The 21448-nt window shown below is 37.7% G+C and overlaps 4 protein-coding genes across 7 annotated transcripts; 3 read left to right on the top strand and 1 right to left on the bottom strand.

Annotated features, from left to right (window-relative positions):
* The first annotated feature begins 1789 nt into the window (after positions 1 to 1789).
* LOC113275681 (importin-9-like) lies at positions 1790 to 11966 on the top strand. Its single transcript, XM_026525220.1, has 33 exons — positions 1790 to 2146; positions 2365 to 2426; positions 2580 to 2672; positions 2876 to 3047; positions 3314 to 3429; positions 3795 to 3881; positions 3958 to 4074; positions 4179 to 4239; positions 4354 to 4496; positions 5117 to 5164; positions 5256 to 5324; positions 5768 to 5843; positions 6152 to 6279; positions 6489 to 6548; positions 6662 to 6731; positions 6826 to 6890; positions 6977 to 7038; positions 7120 to 7243; positions 7328 to 7385; positions 7517 to 7629; positions 7878 to 7955; positions 8062 to 8124; positions 8868 to 8963; positions 9096 to 9205; positions 9376 to 9565; positions 9691 to 9805; positions 10216 to 10328; positions 10399 to 10473; positions 10891 to 10956; positions 11044 to 11175; positions 11309 to 11368; positions 11450 to 11530; positions 11622 to 11966. The coding sequence occupies exons 1-33, from the start codon at positions 2023 to 2025 to the stop codon at positions 11679 to 11681; spliced, it is 3087 nt and encodes a 1028-aa protein (XP_026381005.1). The 5' UTR covers positions 1790 to 2022; the 3' UTR covers positions 11682 to 11966.
* A 1391-nt stretch (positions 11967 to 13357) lies between these two features.
* LOC113273926 (tryptophan synthase beta chain 2-like) lies at positions 13358 to 15838 on the top strand. Its single transcript, XM_026523492.1, has 6 exons — positions 13358 to 13538; positions 13764 to 14091; positions 14270 to 14486; positions 14572 to 15109; positions 15200 to 15298; positions 15397 to 15838. The coding sequence occupies exons 1-6, from the start codon at positions 13466 to 13468 to the stop codon at positions 15648 to 15650; spliced, it is 1509 nt and encodes a 502-aa protein (XP_026379277.1). The 5' UTR covers positions 13358 to 13465; the 3' UTR covers positions 15651 to 15838.
* Positions 15839 to 16513: 675 nt separating this feature from the next.
* On the bottom strand, positions 16514 to 18952 carry LOC113275678 (protein CHAPERONE-LIKE PROTEIN OF POR1, chloroplastic-like). The gene is made up of 5 exons (XM_026525218.1): positions 18658 to 18952; positions 18413 to 18519; positions 17231 to 17610; positions 16931 to 17007; positions 16514 to 16818 (listed from the first exon to the last, which is right to left on the bottom strand). Exons 1-5 carry the CDS (start codon positions 18723 to 18725, stop codon positions 16668 to 16670), a joined length of 783 nt encoding a protein of 260 aa, XP_026381003.1. The 5' UTR covers positions 18726 to 18952; the 3' UTR covers positions 16514 to 16667.
* Positions 18953 to 19406: 454 nt separating this feature from the next.
* Positions 19407 to 21101, top strand: LOC113275679. Of its 4 annotated transcripts, none has more exons than XR_003323719.1 (2): positions 19407 to 20627; positions 20762 to 21101. XR_003323719.1 is itself a non-coding variant. In XM_026525219.1 (2 exons), the coding sequence occupies exons 1-2, from the start codon at positions 20121 to 20123 to the stop codon at positions 20764 to 20766; spliced, it is 324 nt and encodes a 107-aa protein (XP_026381004.1). In that variant the 5' UTR covers positions 19420 to 20120; the 3' UTR covers positions 20767 to 21101. The 4 variants fall into 4 exon arrangements, 1 of the variants encoding a protein (XP_026381004.1); XR_003323720.1 differs by having other exon boundaries at positions 19407 to 20632; XM_026525219.1 differs by having other exon boundaries at positions 19420 to 20439.
* The last annotated feature ends 347 nt before the right edge of the window (positions 21102 to 21448 follow it).

The raw sequence follows: 21448 nt of genomic DNA, 5'->3' as shown, positions 1-21448 counted from the left end.
CTAAATACTCCTTTTCAGTTGTTGAGATGGTGGTGATGAGGTGGTGGTGGCGGTTATACCTAAGAAAGAAAATGGCGAACCCTTATAGAGAATGTGATACGATCCTGAAAGTAGGTTGAAGTTCTTGTGCCATGTAACGATCCTGAACGCGTTCTATCCACCGCTAGCAGCAACAACATCACCACCGCTTCATCACAGGTAACAACAACAACAACAACAACACCGCCACCACCAACACTAACACCTTTATCCCACTTTATCAAGGGACAATTAGCTACTTTCGTGATTTAATTTAACTCTGGCCGATGACATAACTCCCCAGTTAGTGGTCTAGTGGCTCTGACATATTTGTGAACCGGAACAAAGAAGTGAGACTTTTTTCAATATATTTTTTAACAATATACTCTTAAATAAAAGAGGCACTTCCTCACGATTACTAAACGCGGGTACCAATTTTACTAGGGTGGGTTCTGGATTAGTAACAACTCTAGCAAAGCTCATACTCGCCTTTAGTAATCACGCATTTCCTCTTTTGAAGAAAGCTATTATTGGAGCGTCACATTCCAATAGAGGAGCTTCACCTAATAGGAGAAAAACGGGTCATCCATAAGTAATTTCAAAAACTCCTTATCTAAAATAATTTTACAATGACTAAACAACCCCCTTATGTGGTTAGTACTAATAATCTAATTAACTAATAATTATATTGATAAGATTTTTTTATATAATTAGTGATAAAAAGTCATATCAAGTGATTTTGATGGGAAGAAAAAGTTGAAAAAAATGAGAAATTTTGGAGATTTTTTCCTACTAAAACCCTAGATTCTAAATCACCAAGCAATGTTCTTTTTATTTCTCAAAATTGATGAAAGTAAGTAAAAAAAAGTGATTTTTTTAGCTTTTCAGAGCGGTTTACGGTTGGGTTTTTCCTTCGTAGCCAACCGTAAGACAAAGTTACGGTTAGGTGATGATGAACTCCTAACCGTAACTAGGTAAAATCAGGAAAACCTGATTTTAAACCAGTTACGGCTGGGTTTTTTTGGTCGAAACCCACCTGTAAATCAGTTACGGCTGTTTTTTTTTATCGAACCCAACTGTAAAATAAACGGTTGGGTTTTCTGTAATCGAATCTAACTGTAAATCAGTTACAATTAGTTTTTTTTTGGTCGAACCCAATTGTAAGACAGTTACAGTTGTTTTTTTTTGAGGAAAACCCAACCGTAGCTGGTTCTGAAACCTATTTTTTTCTACTGTTTCAATCAATCTAACCATTTCAGATGCAATGGTTTGTTGATTACCATCACTTCTATCAATATGCTTCTTCCACACCTTTAATAGAGAATTCAATCGACTATCATAAGATTTTCGAACCGTCGATTGATCGAAGATGGTGAAATAATTTGATTGAAAAAAAAGAGAGGAAGGAATGATTTATGGTTGATGAAGGAGAGGAAGTTAAGAAGCAGAAGAGGAGGAGGAGGAGCAGACCTTTGAATGAGAATTAAGTTTTGATTTTAATTTTAGTTTTTAGGTTTTGATTTTAGTTGAAGGTTATATTAGACATTTGGTATTGAATCAAGAATACCCCATAACCAATTTTTGATTACTAGAAATCCAAGTGAGCCACTCTATTGAAATGTGACGCCCCAATAATCGGTTTCCTTTTAAAAATAAAGATAAACTAAAACAAAAATTATTAAAAGAGAGACACAAGGAAGATCTTGTCCGCCGTGACCAAGTAGTATAAGTGTGTGTGGACTCGACATTGTGGGGGTACTGGGGCATGTTTACAGAGCGTCAACTGGACCTCTCTAACCCACTCCCGTCCCCTCGGACACTGATAAAACCCTAAAACCCCCTTTCAAAACTCCTCTTCCATTATCGAAGGAGCGCCAAATGAGCTTCATTTTCGGCTCTCTGTCTAAACCCTAATATCCAAAGCTGTCTGCAGATTAAACAAAACAGAAACTATTTGTATTTGAATTATTGAAATTTCTAGGGTTTAATTTTTGTTGTTCATTCATGGCGTACACCGTTGATCAAGATCAGCAGTGGCTACTTAATTGCTTAACTGCAACACTTGATACAAATCATGAAGTCCGATCATTTGCTGAAACTTCTTTGAATCAAGCATCTTCACAACCAGGTTCACTTTGCTGAACTTTCCCATTATATGTATCTTTGATTGCTTGAATAAATCCCAAATAAAAGTTTTTTTTGTTGACAATCCTAACTAGGTCTTACTGAGTTTTGATCGAGGTTATTATCGTAGCTGGTGTATGTTTGGTTACGTTTTTCTTTTTTCTCTTTTGTGACACTGGATTTGGAACTGACTAATGTGGAAATGCTTGCGTCTTTGTGAAGGTTTTGGAAGTGCATTATCGAAAGTGGCAATAAATCGGGAGCTGCCATGGGGAATGCGTCAGATATCCTTTTGTCGAAGTTAATGTTTATTCATTTGTTTGTGTTATTTTTATTTTCTAAAATGAAGAAAGACAAAGGATCAGAATTGGTTCTAATTAGGTTTGTCATATTTAGAAGAAGTTTTGTTTTTTTTGTAAAACTTAACATGTTTTTACCTAGCTGCAGTCTTATTAAAGCAATTTATTAAAAAGCATTGGCAAGAAGATGATGAGAATTTCGAACATCCTGTGGTTCAACGCGAAGAAAAGGTTTTTATCTGTGCTTTTGAAAGCTTATTTAGTTTAATTTCCTGTTTGTGTAAAGCATTGTAGGTATTGGCATTATATGGCCGTCATTTACTTTGAATATCTGAAGTTGATATTCCAACTTCCAAGTGGATGTATATATTTCATTTCGGAACTCACCTTTTGACTATTATTTTATATGGATTCTGATAACGTTATGATGCCAGGCAGTTATACGCAATCTTCTTCTACCCTCATTGGACGATCCTCATGGGAAGGTATGCACAGCAGTTGGCATGGCTGTAGCCTCCATTGCACAGTACGATTGGCCTGAAGATTGGCCCGATCTATTGCCAGTTTTGTTGAAGCTGATGAATGACCAAACAAATATTAGTGGTGGTAAGTTCTTTTTGACGTGGTTTATGAGTTGCGCTACATTTTTTTCTTAATGGCTTTAAGAGGACCTAGGCTAGCTGATTATGCTGTACTTGGTGAGCTAGAAGGCTAAATAATGGGAGGGCCAATTCCGGCGCTTGTATGACAACAACTTTGTAACTGATTTACGCTTGCTGTCTCATGTGGAGAGTGCATTTCTGCTAATGAGTGGCTGAGGTTCCCACACACTAAAATGTGAATACAGTAATCGAATTGATCTGTTTGTGCAGTACGTGGAGCTTTGAGGTGCTTGGCACTTGTTGCTGGCGACTTGGATGATACAACAGTGCCATCTCTGGTGCCTGTTTTATTTCCTTGTCTGTACACGATCATATCCTCTTCACAGGTTCGCATATAAAAACATTTTAACTACTCAAACTGTTTTCGTGAAATATAAACATATGGAGTACTTCATGGAAAACCAAGTGCTGCTTGTCGGGGCACTTTGCCCCTCTCCCCTTTCCCGTCAAGCCAACCTACTCGTCCAGAATCTTTATCCGTGGGAAATTCTGAGGTTTTCGTGCCCAGATATCATGATATCGTCTATAAACAACTTTGTTGAATAGTATTACCAAATATGACATTTCTTACATTTAGAGCAACAAATTTGAAAACCAACTCTTTTCCCAATGTCAATCGAGATTATTCTACAGATGCCTCTTCTCTCCTATTGTTTTTTTTTTTAATATAATTTATTCACTTGTCCTGTAGATCTATGACAAAGTTTTGCGCGTTAGAGCTCTTTCAATTGTTTACTCCTGCATTTCTGTGCTTGGATCAATGAGCGGTCTATATAAGGTATAGTTGTTGACATGTGTTCGTGGTTACCTGTTATGTGCCAGTTCACATAAACTAAACTTATATTATTCTTCAGACAGAAACCAGCGAACTGGTGATGTCTATGATCAAACCATGGATAGATCAGTTCTGCATCATCTTACAGGCTCCAGTGCAGTTCGAAGATCCTGATGATTGGAGCATCAGGACAGAGGTAGATCTTCTGTTCTTATTGTGTAGTTACGTTAAATTACATTTTGTTTAACGAATGCCATTTTTTTAGTAAATCATCTGAGATTCAGGGTTTTCTCTTGTCAGGCATTGAAGTGTTTGAGCCAATTCGTTCAGAATTTCCCAACCATGGAGGCAGAATTTGCAGGTATTTCTGCTGTCTGAATATTTTGATGGAGGTAGTATTGAAGTACTCAGTTTAGTTTTTGTTTTTCCGGTTTAACTGTTTTTATAATGTTCTTTGGATTGTGTATTATTGCAGTTATTGCAGGGCCTTTGTGGCAGACATTTGTATCATCTCTTAAAGTATATGAGATATCTTTCATTCAAGCCACACATGATTCTTACGAGGGATTATATGATTCAGATGGTGAAGATAAAAGTCTCGAGTCATTTGTCATTCAGGTACAAACTACAATTTCACATGTTTTCACTAAATTGAGAAGTTCTTTTGCGGACACCAAGTATTTCCTGTAGAATTAGTAACCCAATGTGGCATATTAACTTTGCTGGTTGACATTAGTCTATTGCGGATTGATATTCATAAGACTTCAGATATGAGAGGCGTTAACCTTCTTTAAGAACCATAAGCCTTTTGTTTTAATCTTGTACTTCTGGTTGTTAGTATTGGGTCGTCGCTCAAGTCGTCTATTTGGGGAGATTATTAGAAGAGAATTTGTCTCGCAACTCTTACTGTTAGATCATCATGAATTCATGACTTCCTTTTATTTCAGAAAATATAGATAGAAACTTTTTCTTAGATATTTGACGTGTTCTGTCCTCTACCATCTTACCATCCATTGCGCATAGTAGCATTGAACGGTAGTCAATCATGCATAACCTCTATTTTTTTGAGAATTAGTTTTATGCAAGTATATTTGGTTCTCTATCATGTCATGAGTTATATGAAATTGGTTGCTCAACTCTTGAGGTGTTTGTAAAAAACTATTTTCATGTTCTCAGCATTCTGGTCAGGCTTACGTCCAAGAGATCTCATCTCCATTTCTTATGTTCTGTTTTCACAGTTATTTGAGTTTTTGTTGACTATCATGGGTAGCTCCAGACTGGCAAAAGTAAGATTCTTCCTTTCTTCATTCTTGCTATGTTTGATTGACTCACTCAGAAGCTTTTACTGAACTTGTTGAAAGTTAATTATTCATGTAGGTCATAACGTGGAATGTCAAAGAGTTGGTCTATTATACCATTGCCTTTTTACAGATGACAGATCAACAGGTGATTTCATGAAATATGCCATGTATTTATATTTTAATTGAAGATACAGTTCCTGAAAATCTTGGAATCTCAAACTTTTCTCACTTCCAGGTTGTATGAAATCATGTCTATGATCAACTATCATGTTTTCAACTGAGAGGAGAGGATAGGCTCATTACACAAATAATTATATTTTCTCCATAAGTAACCGAGCCTGAGAGCTAGTTCACCTCTTAATTGTGTGACCAGATTCCCCCTGCTACAGTTAGGGGTCTTGCCTGTAGTTTTAGTCTAAAGATCGAGATTCTACTATTTAAGTGATCCGCTGCTGACCGTAGCTTGTCTCGAACCTCGCTTGAATTTAATTTTCAGAATCTTTGTTTTCAATATTCAGTATTGTAGCACCTTCCAAGATCCTAACCATATTTTTCTTGTTTGTTTTGCTCACTTGTAATGGTCCGCAGGTTGATACTTGGACTTACGATGCGAACCAGTATGTTGCTGACGAGGAAGATTCTACATACAGTTGCCGTGTTTCAGGTAATTTGAAGCTTTTATCGTTGGTTCGAGGCTATAGATTTTTGATAGTACTCTGTAGATCTACCCACCTGCGCATGTACTGACACTGGCAGTTCATTGTTTATTCTGTAAAAACAAATTTTGATGAGGGTACCAATATTTTTGCAACGTACCTGTGAATGCTATGCATCCTTATGCCTGGTCTTGTGTGGAACTTCCAACTATGCCTTGTTTCTGATATATAATTCGCAGTTATCGTTAATTCAATGAAGCCACAAAGGCGTACCTCATCCTTTGCATCATTATAATACGTTGCTTTGATCTTCTAGGAACTCTTTTGCTGGATGAGATAGTTGGTTCTTCTGGAGAAGGACTCGAAGTTATGGTGATTGCTGCTAAGGAACGATTTAGCGAGTCTCAACAAGAGAAAGCAGCTGGTTCTGCAGTCTGGTGGCGAGTGAGTGAAAACTGAAAATTCTGTAAAAAATTTATAAGAAATTTCAGGAATAACTAACGCAACACGTCTTTCATGTTCTTTTAAAATTCTGTAAGAAACTTTGGAATGAATAACGCAGCGCGTGTTTCTATTTTGGATTTTATGAACTAAGTATGCCTGACTACCTTAATCTCGTTGGACCACAAATATAAATGTTCTGTTTTGTGCAGAAGCGGGAAGCAACCATTTTTGCTTTAGCTTGTCTTTCAGAACCTTTGCTTGAAGTCCAGGTTATGCCTCTTTTTTGTCCCTGTATTCCAAATCAGTCTGCAATTGCATGACTTGCGTTTTCTGGTACTTCAGTTCGGACCTTCTTAATGTTGATTAATAATCTCTTTTACAGGATTCCGTGTCAAACAGATTAGGCTTGGAAAGTCTCTTGGTTCAGATGCTCACTGAAGATATGGGAACAGGTGCTGTTAGATGGTTTGAGATCTAGTAATTTAGTGTGTGACTGCTCTTTTGGATTTAACTGTGTGGTTTCATATTTTTTTTTGTTATTTGCAGGAGTACATGAATATCCCTTCCTTCACGCACGCGCATTTTCAGCTGCTGCTAAGTTCTCTTCTGCGGTATATACGAAATGTTTTCTTCTTTATTCTGTATATACATTGCGTTGTTGCAAATTCTGCAAGTAACATTCTTATTCACTCTGCAGATCACCCCGAGGGTCAGTGAACAGTTCCTTTGTGCTGCTATTACGACAGTTGGTTTAGATGTGTAAGCTTTGAATCTCATCATGTCAACCTTTTCTGATCTAACTATGAAACCAATATTTATCCGAAAGTTTTGATTTGGCAGCCCCCCACCCGTGAAGATAGGTGCTTGTCGTGCACTTTCCCAGCTCTTACCAGAAGCAGAAAAAAGTGTACTTGAGCCTCACATGATGAATTTATTTTCATCATTGATGGAGCTACTTAAGCATGTACGTATCTTTCTTTAAACTTTTCTTTTACAGTTTGCTGCCTCAATATGAAGCTGAACAATTAGATTTAATTGTGTTTCTCAGGCTTCCGATGAAACATTACACTTAGTACTTGAAACACTGCAAGCAGCAGTGACAGCAGGTATGCGTCTTCTGAGTTTTATGCTTGTCGTATCCTTGAAGATCTGTTCTTTAGAGTATGTACCTTTTACATTTTTCTTTTTCTGGCTTTATGCTAAAAGAATTCCCTGTTTTACTTTTCCAATGTGGTAGGTCATGAAAAATTGGTGTCAATAGAGCCCATTATATCTCCCATGATTCTTAACATGTGGGCTTTGCACGTTTCGGATCCATTCATAAGTATTGACGCTGTTGAGGTTTTGGAGGTACGGATTTTAAGTGTTGTAAATTGTTAGTATGTTTATAATTAATATGCAGGCACCATTCTGTTGAATGTTTCTACTGGATCTCTGTGATACTTTATAGTTTATACGCATAGAAGAGCCAATATTGTGCAAATATTGATTCTGTCAAGTGCCGAGTAGTGGGAAGTGTACACACAATCAAGATTCAAGCCTTAACTAATGGATATTGCAGTAAAGGTTGTCTTATTTTTTCTTCCTTTTCTTTCCAGTCAGTAAAAAGTGCTCCTGGATGTATGCGACCTCTTGTTTCTCGAGTTCTACCTTCCATCGGACCTATTCTTGAAAAGGTAATGCTTGTAAGAGATTTGGGTTCTGTTTATGCATTTGCAATTGTTAATCATTTCATCTCATGACATGTGTATGATTCTGATAAATCTTGATCACATGTATCAGTCCCAGCAGCAACCTGATGGATTAGTAGCTGGTTCCTTGGATCTTATAACTATGCTATTGAAGGCAAGTTTCTCAACCTTTGGGACCAAGGATCCTTATATATTGTTGATACCAGAGTGTCCCAGCCTCTCAAAGCACTACTAAACTCCAGGATTATGCGCTACTCTTGTATGCTACTGCATGCATGCTATGTATTTACGTCATAAGGCGGTCACCAGGTGGCCAAGGGGGACTAGCACCTAGAAGGATGAGTCGAGGGACTAGTAATCACAATTAGGAGTTCAAATATTTATATACTTGAAGCTAAAATGTCTTCATTTGGTTTTTCCTAAGCAATACCTTTATGTTGCCTCAATATTTGCTTCTTCATCGCATCAATATATGTCACCTCTTCCTTCTCACCCCATTCCAGAAGGAGTGTTTTGATAAAACAGATAAACCCCTAATGTTTAGTTGTTTGGGTTAGGCCGTTACTAATTAACTTCAAAGCTGTTTTCTACTGTCGCCTTCTGGCTCGGGCTTAGTCAGCCCCGCCCATTAGTCGCTGGGCGCTCAAAAATTTCGGGCGGCCTAGCCCTCAACTAGTCAGGACTAGCGGGCCTTTAACCGCAGTATGAATGGGGGAATCTCCCTAGAGTTTGGGCGCTCAAAAATTTCGGGCGGCCTAGCCCTCAACTAGTCAGGACTAGCGGGTCTTTAACCACAATATGAATGGGGGAATCTCCCTAGAGTTGCCTTGAATGATGAATCTTGTCAAGTGTTTGATTCTATATGCTGTATTAATGATGGTTTACCCTATGTTGCAGAATGCTCCTATTGATGTTGTGAAAGCCGTGTATGATGTTTGTTTCAGACATGTTATAAGGATAATTCTTCAAAGTGATGATAACAGTGAGATGCAGGTGGACTTGTTATATCAAGATTATCCTCCTTTTTCTTGATTGTGCTTTTTTGAGTCTCAGTTGTCAAAATGCTTCAGCCTCTACAATTTAGCATAATCTTTTGTTTGGCATGTTTTCTTCTATCAATCCCAGAATGCAACCGAATGTTTGGCTGCTTTTGTGTCTGGGGGTAGACAAGAAATGCTTGCTTGGGGTGGTGATCCAGGATCTACTATGAAAAGTCTGCTTGATGCAGCTTCTAGGTAAATTAGCAATATACTTTAAGTTGTGTATTTAATATTAAGCAATTGATATATTATGCGGGTATTCTGTGTGTGTTAAGTGTTTTATTAGCAATTATCTGTTTATGCCTGGGTGGTCCCCCACCTACTATATCCGTATGGATGCTGATTGTTGGACAACATGAACACAGGCTTCTGGACCCTGATATGGAAAGTTCTGGATCACTTTTTGTCGGTAGCTACATTTTACAGCTTATATTGCATTTGCCTTCACATATGGCTCAACACATTAGAGACCTCATAGCCGCTCTTGTTAGGCGTATGAAAACTTGTCAAATATCAGGATTGAGAAGCTCACTTCTACTTATTTTCGCGAGACTGGTAATTCTTATTCTTTTCTTCCTTTTGTGCTAAGAATAGCCTGATCTTTTGCTTTCTTATTACACTACTAGGGAAGCAGCACTTGAATAACTTTTATTGATAATTCTACTCCTGTCTTTTTGCAGGTTCATTTGAGTGCCCCGAACGTTGAGCAGTTCATTGATTTATTGATTACATTGCCAGCTGAAGGCCATGACCACTGCCTTGCTTATGTGATGTCAGAATGGACTAAGCTTCAAGGTGAAGATACACAATGCAATTCTCCTCGTTATTTGCAGTGACATCCAGAATATAATACATGGTTTAACCAGATAATTGTGCAAATAGCATGGAAAATCAATATTTAGTTATTAACATCCTCTTCCCTAAAGAGAGAGCAGGTTGCGGCAAGGCGCCTACAAACCACCTACTCAGTTTCAGAGTAGATAACTAGATGTCCTTTTCTTACATTACAGGATGCAATATATGCATGCATTCTAAGAATCGTTTCAAACATTTAACCAATATTTGGACTTTTCAAACATGTAACTTTGATTATAAAGGGTTCAGAGACTTCTCCTTTTACTTTCAAACATTCAATAGATCTTAATTTTTGTTCTACTATGAAATCAGTTGTATATTTCATCTAATATTCCTTAAATTGGGTGCAGGGGAAATTCAGGGGTCTTACCAGATTAAAGTTACGATGACTGCCTTGGCTCTACTGCTCTCCACAAGACATGCTGAGTTGGCAAAAATACAAGTTCAAGGCTATCTCATTAAGGTTTGTACGTGTTAACAACGGATCACATTATACTTTGAATAAAACAAAAACTTATGCTTCTAATGATCAGACTGCAGGAATAACCACCCGTTCAAAAGCTAAAGTGGCTCCAGATCAATGGACAGTGATGTCACTTCCAGCAAAGGTATGTTGGCCACAGTCCATACCTACTTGATCCCAGGACAAGACTTCCAATCTTATGATGGAAACCAATCTGTTTCTCTTGCTGGTGAACTCTGGCAATTTCAGAAAGCTTTCAAGACTTTCAAGGTCATAAAGTATTCAAACTTTGAAAAATGAGAGCATCTTCTTACTCATAAGATCTGAGTTAGTTGGATCAGGGGTTGGTGTTACTCCACTTACAAAAGTTGATGAAACATAGCCCAACCTTTTTGAATAACTGCTCTGAATTTCGTTTGTTCTCTAGTGCTTTCAGTTAGATGAACATGGTTTTGTATTATGTTATGTACCATTTTGAATATGGCTCTCAGAATTCAAAAGCCAAGTTCCAAATTAGCTTGTGGTTGAGTTCTTAATGGTATAAATAATTTCTTGGGAACAGATTGTTTCTTTGCTGGCAGATATGCTGATTGAAATTCAAGAGCAGGCTTTGTCTGGCAACGATGAGGTAGTTATTGTGTCTAATTTCCTGCTTATTTATCTGGTGTGTCGTATAACTTCACTAACTGCCCTTTTATCTAACTTATCATTGCAGGATAGTGACTGGGAAGAAGTTCAAGATCAGGATGGCCAGGCAGATCAAGATCAGTTGTACTCAGTCGGCACAACTGTTGGTGGCAAGCCCACTAATGAGCAACTTGATGCAATGTCAAAGGCATTTAACGAGGTTTGTGAAGATCAATTCTAAGCTGATTTTGTTTCCTTAAGAACACGTGCAAAGTGGAGAGGAGTCACCTCTCCTGTTTTTTGGAGTTTCTAAAGTTAACATTGTCTTTCTTGTTTCAAATATCAATTGTAAGAACGCCGATGATGATGGTTATGAAGACGATGTTCTGATCCGATCGGACCCTCTTAATGAGGTACTTTGCTGCAACTTTATCTAGATTATGTTATCACTGCATGTTTAAGTTTTCTTAAAATTGTGATGTTGCTTGTTACAGATAAATTTGGCTGGTTACATCTCGGATTTCGTATTGAAGTTTATTGAAACTGAAGGGATTCTATTTGAACATCTTTTCCGGGTATGCACACATAAATTTTCATGTTATCAAATGCTTGTGTTCCTAGATAGCTTAAACTGAACCCATATTTGTTGTTCAAATGAAATTACAGGGCCTCACACATGCTCAGCAGAAGGCAATTCAAGCTGTACATAATCGAGCTAGAGCTTGACCACTATATGTGGAACCTTTTGGTGAGGTGTAAAAGATGATCTTTCCTCCGATAGCAGCACACCCAATGTTGTTTGAGTTTGTAAATTTAAAAGGCCTTTCACCCCTTCGTGCAGGGTGAATTTTGTCAATTCCCCCCTTTATTTATAGCAACTTCAGGATTAGAATTCTTTTGTATATTGTGTGATTTACTTTATTACAAAGCTGGTTTCCAGTTTTCAAGGGAGCCTGTATTTCAGTTAATCCAAGTGATATGAGGAGGGAAAACCTAGTTCTTCTTCAGAGTCAAGTTTAGTTTTTTAGCAAGCGTCTGATAATAGAGTTAAGCCAAGATTCAAGACACTTGGTAGTTATAGCAAGCTGTCTGGGTCCAAATCCCACTTTCTGGTAATCGCTATTTGGGCTTTCCAGGCAGCAAGCCAAGTCTTTTTTCAAAAAAGTAAATGCTTGTTTTAGCACTGTAGTGTATGGAAACATAATAAATGTGCCCAATGATGGGCATATTAATGAGATCAGCTCACAGTGCTTGTCCCTTCTGAAGATGTTGCGAAAATTAATTTTGATGGGGCCAGTGGTAATTTTCATTCTAGTGCAGCAGTTATGGCAAATGCATCAGCTAGTTTTTTCTTTCATTTCTAGTGATCTGGTTCACAAACTCGCAGTGCGTGAACAATTTTTTCTTTCGTCGGTATGGATAACGATTACTGACTAACCTTGGCCCATTTCCCTAGGCATGTCATTATTAGAGATTTGGAATTTAAAATGAGTTTTATTTATAGCAACTTCAGGAATAAAATTCTTTTGTATATTGTGTGTGTTACTCTATTACAAAGCTGGTTCCAGTTTTCAAGGGAGCCTGTATTTCAGTTAATCGAAGTGATATGAAGTGGAAAAACCTAGTTCTTCTTCAGAGTCAAGTTTTGTTTTTAAGTGTCCGAGAATAGAGTTCAGGCAAGATTCAAGACACTTGGTAGTTATAGCAAGAGGTCTGGGTTCAAATCCCACTGGAAACATTGTAAATATGCCCACGTTAATTCTGATGGGCATATTAATGATCTCAGCTCACACCCGCTGAAGATGGTGCAAAAATTAATTGCGACTGCTGTTGACTTTCATTCTAGTGCAGCAGTCATGGCAAGTGCATCCGCTAGTTTTCAAGTAATAACAAATGAGATGCTAATGATATGGCTCATTGGCTCACAAACTCGCAGAGCGTGAACAAATTTTTCTTTCATTTCTTTTGTATGAATAACGGTTACTGACTAACCTTGGTCCTAGTCAAGACCATTTCCCTAGGCATGTCATTATTAGAAATCTGGAATTTTAAAATGAATTTTGGAAGAATTACATAGTAACCCACAAGAATCCACGATTGTGATCTTTCTCGATCCAAGTACAATCAATCTTGTCGACCCATTGTTTGACTCTCCAAAGAATAATGGAACTCAGTTCACTTTCTCCTGTCGGTTCGGGTCCTATTTCTCTCTTAATGGGTTGTTGGGTGACACTTGGAAAATACGCGCAGACATGTGGTGCTCCACGGCGGTCACAGGAGTACTATGAAATGAAATGCGAATGATGCCAAAATGATGCACCAAAAAACAAGAGTTATAAGTACGGATCTGTATAGCTGACTGGCATTAAATAAACGGTTGGCTATTTTGGTCATTAAACCCATTGGTTGCCCTTCTTTGTTTCTCAAGTACACGCTGTGTGTGTCTGACTTATTAAACTCGCTCTTGAAGTACTGTTGCATTACTAAAAACAGTGAAGCAAGGAATTTTAATGGCGGCATCACTTGTACCAGCAGCAGCTTCGATTCACACTTCTCAGCAGCCACAGCTGAAACAAAAGTCAAGTAAATTTTTTTTCTTTTTCTTTTGAAGTTGGTTTCAACTTTCATTTTTTTAAAATGATTGCAGCTATATTAATCTTGTTGTTTCATTTAGTTCCTCACTGAAATTTGAGCTTCTTAGTGCCATGTTCAGTATAAGAATCAGTCCAAATTTGTTTTCAAAGTATTGTGCATAACCCCAATGGTCGAAAACTCAGTTTTTATTATTGGTGATCTCTCATTTGGTAGGTGGTGAGCAGCAATGGATGGGAAGATTTTCACCAAACAAAAAGTTGAATCATTTGAAGTATTTTAAGGCAAGAGTAACAATGTCTTCTATGAATAACTCTAGATCAGTAGAAATTCCTCGCCAATGGTATAATCTAGTTGCAGATCTTCAAATTAAACCACCACCACCTTTGCATCCCAAGACACTTCAGCCTGTTCAGCCTCAAGATTTCTCTCCTCTCTTTCCTGATGAATTGATTAAGCAAGAGGCTAGTACTGAGAGGTTCATTGAGATCCCGGATGAAGTTGTCGATATCTATAGTCTTTGGCGACCAACTCCTCTGATCAGGTTTGTTCTTCCCAACAAATTTTGATTTAGAGGTATTTCAATTCAAGTAATTACAGTTTGAGTTTTCCAGGAGCACTACAACTACATTACATACTGCATACAAATCAAAACCGTAGATTAGTAGTAGAAAAATGGGTTGGTCATAATTTATGTTCTTTTTGTGCTTCGTGTTCGATAGAGCGAAGAGGTTGGAGAAACTTCTTGGCACACCTGCAAGGATATACTACAAATATGAAGGTGTTAGCCCTGCTGGTTCACACAAACCTAACACTGCAGTTCCACAAGTTTGGTATAATGCACAACAAGGTGTCAAGAAGATTGTGACAGAAACCGGTGCTGGTCAGTGGGGGAGCTCATTAGCCTTTGCTTGCGGTTTATTTGATATCGATTGTGAAGTAAGAACACGGAATTCTGTGGTTAAAAGTTGGATGGTTGTAATGAAATATTTTGCTGACATTTTGTTTCCCTCTCTCGCTCTAGGTCTGGCAAGTTCGTGCTTCATATGATCAAAAACCTTACCGTAAGTTGATGATGCAGACATGGGGTGCTAAAGTACACCCATCTCCTTCAAACATTACCAATACAGGTCGTAACATCCTTGCAATGGATCCACTAAGTCCTGGCAGTTTAGGAATAGCAATTTCAGAGGCTGTAGAAATTGCGGCTGCCAACGAAGATACCAAGTATTGTTTAGGAAGTGTCCTGAACCATGTTTTACTGCACCAGACTGTCATTGGTGAGGAGTGTATAAAGCAAATGGAAGCTATAGGAGAGACTCCTGATGTGATCATTGGTTGTACTGGTGGAGGGTCAAATTTTGCAGGTCTTGCATTTCCATTTATTCGAGAGAAACTTAAGGGAAAAATTAACCCTCTTATCAGGGCAGTTGAGCCTACTGCCTGTCCTTCACTAACCAAAGGTGTATATGCTTATGACTATGGTGACACTGCGGGTATGACACCATTGATGAAGATGCACACACTTGGGCATGACTTCATCCCTGATCCCATTCATTCCGGTAATAATATGTCTCAGAGTCTATAACTTACTTTTCTGCTTTCTGCAATTTCATTTCCCACTTCAAGGAGCAATTGTTTTGTTGGTGCAGGAGGTCTACGTTACCATGGTATGGCACCACTTATTTCACATATATATGAATTAGGTTTCATGGAAGCAGTAGCAATTCCTCAAATTGAATGTTTTAAAGGTGAATGGTTTTATTTCTTCTTCTTAATAGAATTTTACTTCTGCATTTGAAGTTTGCCATAATTTTCAGTATTAACTCTGCTGCTGTGGTTGCTCCAGGTGCAATACAATTTGCCAGGACAGAAGGTTTAATACCGGCACCAGAACCAACTCATGCAATAGCTGCTGCAGTCAGGGAAGCTCTCCACTGTAAAGAAACTGGAGAATCAAAAGTTATACTCTTAGCTATGTGCGGTCATGGTCATTTTGATCTTCCCGCGTATGAGAAATATTTACAGGGAACCATGGTCGATTTATCTTTTTCTGACGAGAGAGCGCAAGCATCACTGGCTAACGTTCCTCTAGTTGCATAAGGTTTTTATAGCTTATGGCAATTTAGAGAATCGTTACTTACGGCATGTACTTCTGCTACTACAACCTTTCATTAAAGAAAAAAATTCGCTGCTAATGCCTCACTGTTCTGAAACGTTATTTCCTGTTGTTACTTTCTTTGTTCATTTACATTAGATTTTCCAACTTCTATGTCCATTTTTAGACTTCACTGTTATCTTTTTTATTACCAACCGTTACAATATAAAACTCTATAAGCTAACCAACAGGAAGCATATAAATGTAGACCAAAATTTGCATAAAAGAGCATAGAAAAATAATCAAGGAGTACTATACTTTGATCTAACAGAGCAAGTAGTTACTCTAATGGGAACCAGAAAGTGCAGTTTTGAAACAAAAGTGGAAACTGGATTGTTTCTGGTTTGAGGCCTCAGCCAAGAGGGATGAGATGAAGTTGTCAGTAGAAGTGATGTTACCATCAAGTCCTAGCATTTGGTGCAAATGCAAAAAAAAAAAAAAGACGTGTAGGAGTGATGTAGTAGAGTGAATATTATCATCCCATGTGGAAATTGAAGAGATACTGAGGACATTCAAAATTGGGTCATCCCTTCCTAGGGTACAGTTTCCAGATTGATTATTTTGCATGTATGTGTGGGCAAACAATCCATACTGATGCCATATATCCATCTTATTCTGTCAGTTGCTTTGTGATATCCTCTTTAAGGGAAAGAAATATAAATCCCTTTTTTCCTTTTTTTTTGGAAGCAAAGGCCTATACTCAGTTAAGAACTATATATCCCAACTGAAATGTCCAACTTGTCAAAGTAAATTCCTATTCTTCCATGGTAAGAAAGAGAAAACAAAGCGGTGGCAATTCTATACAGTATAAAGGAAAAACTGGAGAACAATCTATTGCAGTAAAAAAAATAAGAATAAGAAACAAATATTTCATCTCTTGACTTCATCCTCTTCTATTTATATAAGTAAAATATCATTAGGTTCTCACCTCTGACAAAACTACTACAAACTGGTGCAACTTCTCACTTGAGGAAAGTACACGCAAGAAACAGAAAGACATAAGCTACAAGAGATGTGAGTAATTCAAGTGTCCAGGTTGGCTGCAGTATGGCTGCTGGAATCATTGGCACTAGGATGGATCCACATACCCATCCTACTACAAGAGCTCCAAGTCTGTAACAAGGCAGACACAAATAGTTAATGAGCAAATCACATGTACATAAGGCAATACACAGTTGCAGTTGTTTACAATAATTTGTTTCTTGATTTTAAGTTGAAAAAATACCCTAAGACAGAAGCTCTAGCTACGCTCTTGGTCTTGTCGTTCAGGAAGTAAATGCAAGACCCTAATGACAGTGCCACCTGTGTAAAAACGATCCAATTGAAAATTAGAAATCATATTTTGTCGTTGAATTTCAGTACATGCTACCATCACATTACACATTCCATAATTTTCTTTTGCTGTTCAAATAAGAGAACTTATAGTTAACAATTCAGCAGTAGATCACTTGCACAAAGCCACATCATTACCATATGAAAAAATGGAAGAAGAAAAAGAATGTAGATGAGGAGACAATGAACAAACCTGAAAAGCAGGGCCAGTTTCAGTGGCATTCATTATGCTCCAACCTGCCATGAAAACGAATAAAAACAGTCTTCGAAGGATCACTTCTGTTGGAGGAACTTCTATGAAACTGAACAAGTTCTTCAACCAAGATGGTGACTCCTCCACTTTCTTCTTCAATCTGGTTTTCATGTTGAACTTGGTTTTCTTCCTTTCATTGAAGCTAGTCATTAGTAATTTCTCAAAAGCAGATTCAATAGATTCTGCACTTCTCTCATGCCCGGCATATTGTTCCAGAAGAAAATTACGTGAACCCCAGATTTCTTCTGTAGAGGCGTCGGGAGGTATACCGAGGCGCTTGTAAGGATCCCATGTGTTCATCCGTGGAAATTTCAGGTTTCCTAAAGAAAATCAATATGTTTTAGAAGTATTATACATGTCCATCAAAATCCCTAAAAAAGGTATAAACTTCCACTACAAGAAGACCCAATGGGAAGGGATACTATAGCAACATGGTGATAAAACATCTTGATATGTGAAAACTTAATTTTGGTAGACATATATTGCTGAACTTCTGAACAACAAAAATACTTAAGAAAGCAAGAAAGAATCCACTGCTTCTCTTATCCGGTGTCATTTCTGTTCATAAATTTATCCATTCATCTAATAAAACTATGATCCTGTATCACTCTTATGAAGTTTAGTTTTAGGCATTAGTTGATGAATCTCTCTAGTCTAGAATAAACAAAACCACTCAAAGACTAATGAATCCGTAATCCATGAATACAGCAACCCAAAATGTCTATCCCCAAACATAAAGATGTACGAACCACACAATAAGATTGGCACAATGTAATCGTTAAATAGTCCTCTAAAAGCTAAACACCAGTTACAAATGGACTGCCTTTCCAAGTATCCTTCTTCTGCTCTACATTTCAAATTCAAACCAGGATATGGAATATGTACAAACACATTGATTCAAGCACCACTAAGCCATTTATCAAAGTGCAATCTACTAAATGAACAATCATACAAACGAAAACCTTCACCAAGATTCCATACTCCCAGTGACCTAAGTTTCAAACTAGACTATCAAACTCATAATTACTAGGTCATTTTCTGGAGTAAACCCTCACAACTCCAAAACCTTAGTTCAATTCAAACAACAAACAAACAAATACAACCAATTTCAATGAAAATTACCTCCAACTGTTGCATCCATTGAACATCTAATACGTCCTGTACCCGCCCCATTTGACCGAGACTTGTTTATAAAGAAAACTCTCGACGAATTTACCTCAACCTTCCGCCTACCACACAGAAGGGGGAATTAAAAAGAATAACAAATTCGAATTCATGTATTTAAGCACTCAACAAATTAGCAACAAAAATGAAAAGAAACCAAGAAATTCAGAGATAATTTGCACAGAGAGGGATAGAGAATTCACAGTTTGGTGGTTCCGATGGTAGATGATGAACTGAGAAGCCTAGGGTTTGAAGACACAAGAGAAACCATTCTTTTAGTTGTATACTACTCCGATGGATACCAAATAATGAAACCCTAATTTTATTCTCTCTGATGAAGTTTCTGCTACTTCATCAGAATTGTAGGTGATTTTGTTGTAGATTCCGCGAAGGAGGAGGAGGGGGTAAGGAAGATAACCCTGGGGCTGGATGGAGGTTGCTGGGTTTTACTAGGCAGCCCAATACCTGTCGGATGTCCAGAGCTGACAGGAAAATGCTATAACACACTAGACTAGAGAGCAACGGATTGTTATACTAATTCAAATGCCTATAAATTAGGCACACTAACACGTTTACACATTTACTATTAACACTAACCCTAATGACGTACATCTAACGGTGTATTGTCATAGTTCTGGCACCCCTTGCACGGAAGCAATCACATTCTCATTCACCATATCTCACGTACTGTGCAGTTCTAACTTCTAAACCCTACCACTTTCAGTTCTCGATCAGCAGCCAGGATCAACATGATGATCTTATCTTACGTTCTCGAGAGAGGACCTTTGATCCCTCTTCTCTTAAGAATAAGACAACCTCACCGATCAAAAAAAAGAGTAAGACAGCAACCTCAAACTCAGTGTTAACAGAAGATGTTTTGATTGAAATTTTTCTCCTTCTTCCAATCGTATCTATCTTTCAACTAAGGCTCGTTTCCAAGGTATGGTACTCTCTTTTGACGAACTCTTTGTTTATCCGAAAATGGAGTCAAATTAATTGCTCTTATGAATCTCTCATAGTATACCATAGTTATAATGATGATTCACGTTATAGGATGAAATTCTTAATTGGCTATCCACAATCATTAATGAGTTCACAAGAAATGACGGCTTCGCAATTTATGTTGGGTGATGTACATGGACGTTCGTTTAGGTTTTTAGACCCAGTAACAAATCCAGACACTTCATACCTCCTAGGTTCTAGTAATGGACTGGTCTTATGTGCATCCAATATATCGGAATACTTTGTATGTAACCCGCTCACCAGACAATGGGTTGTACTTCCTTCAACTCCCACGCCAGGTGCAGAAGCTGATACCGTTTTTACCTTGAATTCAATTCATCAATTGATTGTAGTTACAAGGTTGTTAGAGTCCATACAATTAAGAAGAACAAATTCAATATTGAAATATTTTCTTCTGATGCGGGTAAATGGGAGGTCCATAATGTTTCACGGCATAAGGATTTCATTGGGCAGAGTGTAGAAAATTACTGGCCTATAATCTGAATAACAACAGTAAATTGAAACTGGTGGCCAGCAATGTCGGTTGATTGACTTCCTGTCACAGAATTGGAAGTTTGTAATGGTGAAAGCGGTAATTATTATCTTGGGGATTTAGATGGTTTGCTATGTTATGCTAGATTTTTGACAATCCAAAAGACGTTGGATGTTTGAGGAGGGCTGGAGTTTTCTGTACAAGGATATTGATTTGCGTGATCTCGTTGCAAAAATGTTTGGAAGATTCCATGTGAATGCCCATGAAGATTCGGATGGAGAAGAAAATGAAGACTTTTACGGAGAAGAAAATGAAGGCTTTGACGAAGCAGAAAGTAAGGCTATTGATGAAGTAAAGATTTTAGGTTTCAGTCCGGAGAATACGAATATCATCTTGTTCAGTTATCATTTCATTGTTTGGGTTTACAACATTGACACCAAGAGCTACAAAGAGCTCATTGAGCCTTCATTTGTGGCCAACATGCATACAGGTTACAACTATAATGACTGTGAAACTCGCTATCATGTCCAAGATCCATTTCTTTTAAAGGCGATGCCAACAATACTTCCACCACCTTCATGGGAAAGCACATCGGGCAATGCACAATTTGTCTATTTAGTTATTTTTTCGTTCTTCAAACTTAAATAACAGTTGTGCTTCTTGAAGAGCCAAATTTTAGTATGGTAGTTTTCCTTTTTAAATTTAACCCTGATATATGAATTCTAGCAATCCGTGAATCTGTATGAACTGTTACATATCTACTTGTTTTAGAAATTGTATGTGCCTTCTGAAGATCTTTCTTACCATCACAGGTTGAATCCCCGGGGATGATGATGGGTAAACCAGTAATAGATCCAACTTTGTATGGGCAACAACCTCATCCATACATGCCTCCTCAATGTGGCCACAATCACCTGCGCAACAGCAGCAGCAACAACAACAACAGGCAGATTCTTGAAGACCCAAACTTAAGATATAGTATTAGTTTGTCTATTCACTTGTTTTTCTTTTCTCTTCTTGTAAGCATAATTATTAAGAGCTCAACCATGTGCATCTGGAAGAACCAAATTTTAGTCTAGTAGTTGATTTTTTACTGCTTTTGGTACTATGATATTTCCTTATTTCCTTTTAATCAAGTGTTATTAAGTACTTTGTCTCACTTTCTTGTCATTCATATTATTCCTGACATCATAATTTGCTGTAATAATAAATCAGGCAAGTCAACTTTAAAGTCATTTGTAGTTCAAGTTGAATGGTTTTGATGTACCCTATAAATTGAACATCAGAGTATCAGCTTTTGAATTTTCCATGGTTTAAACAACCCTTAAGTGCAGAATTGGTGGGCAAAGAAATGGGTTACTGTTGGGTAAGTGGGTGGCATCAGTCTAGGAGAAGAGACCACTTGTAGTTTCTGCTGCTGGAAGTTGCTTGGGTAATTCCCTAGCAGGAATTGCGTTTCTCTTGCAGGATCAGAATGTTCAATTTTCTAAAGAAATATT

Source organism: Papaver somniferum, chromosome 4, assembly GCF_003573695.1.
Source record: "Papaver somniferum cultivar HN1 chromosome 4, ASM357369v1, whole genome shotgun sequence".
Classification (NCBI taxonomy): Eukaryota; Viridiplantae; Streptophyta; class Magnoliopsida; order Ranunculales; family Papaveraceae; genus Papaver; species Papaver somniferum.
This window is presented reverse-complemented; position numbering and strand designations above follow the sequence as displayed.

What these genes read in the sequence shown, in the direction of transcription:
- LOC113275678 (XM_026525218.1), bottom strand. Translation starts at nt 18,725, where the DNA reads ATGGTTTCTCTTGTGTCTTCAAACCCTAGGCTTCTCAGTTCATCATCT. An exon ending in ACCATCGGAACCACCAAACT is followed by an intron (nt 18,520 to 18,657) that starts GTGAATTCTCTA and finishes TCTGTGTGGTAG; the next exon opens with GCGGAAGGTTGAGGTAAATT. An exon ending in AATGGATGCAACAGTTGGAG is followed by an intron (nt 17,611 to 18,412) that starts GTAATTTTCATT and finishes GATTTTCTTTAG; the next exon opens with GAAACCTGAAATTTCCACGG.
- LOC113275679 (XM_026525219.1), top strand. Translation starts at nt 20,121, where the DNA reads ATGTTTGAGGAGGGCTGGAGTTTTCTGTACAAGGATATTGATTTGCGT.
- LOC113275681 (XM_026525220.1), top strand. Translation starts at nt 2,023, where the DNA reads ATGGCGTACACCGTTGATCAAGATCAGCAGTGGCTACTTAATTGCTTA. An exon ending in CGATCATATCCTCTTCACAG is followed by an intron (nt 3,430 to 3,794) that starts GTTCGCATATAA and finishes CTTGTCCTGTAG; the next exon opens with ATCTATGACAAAGTTTTGCG. An exon ending in TCGAGTCATTTGTCATTCAG is followed by an intron (nt 4,497 to 5,116) that starts GTACAAACTACA and finishes CTGTTTTCACAG; the next exon opens with TTATTTGAGTTTTTGTTGAC.
- LOC113273926 (XM_026523492.1), top strand. Translation starts at nt 13,466, where the DNA reads ATGGCGGCATCACTTGTACCAGCAGCAGCTTCGATTCACACTTCTCAG. An exon ending in TATTTGATATCGATTGTGAA is followed by an intron (nt 14,487 to 14,571) that starts GTAAGAACACGG and finishes CTCTCGCTCTAG; the next exon opens with GTCTGGCAAGTTCGTGCTTC. An exon ending in CCCTGATCCCATTCATTCCG is followed by an intron (nt 15,110 to 15,199) that starts GTAATAATATGT and finishes TTGTTGGTGCAG; the next exon opens with GAGGTCTACGTTACCATGGT.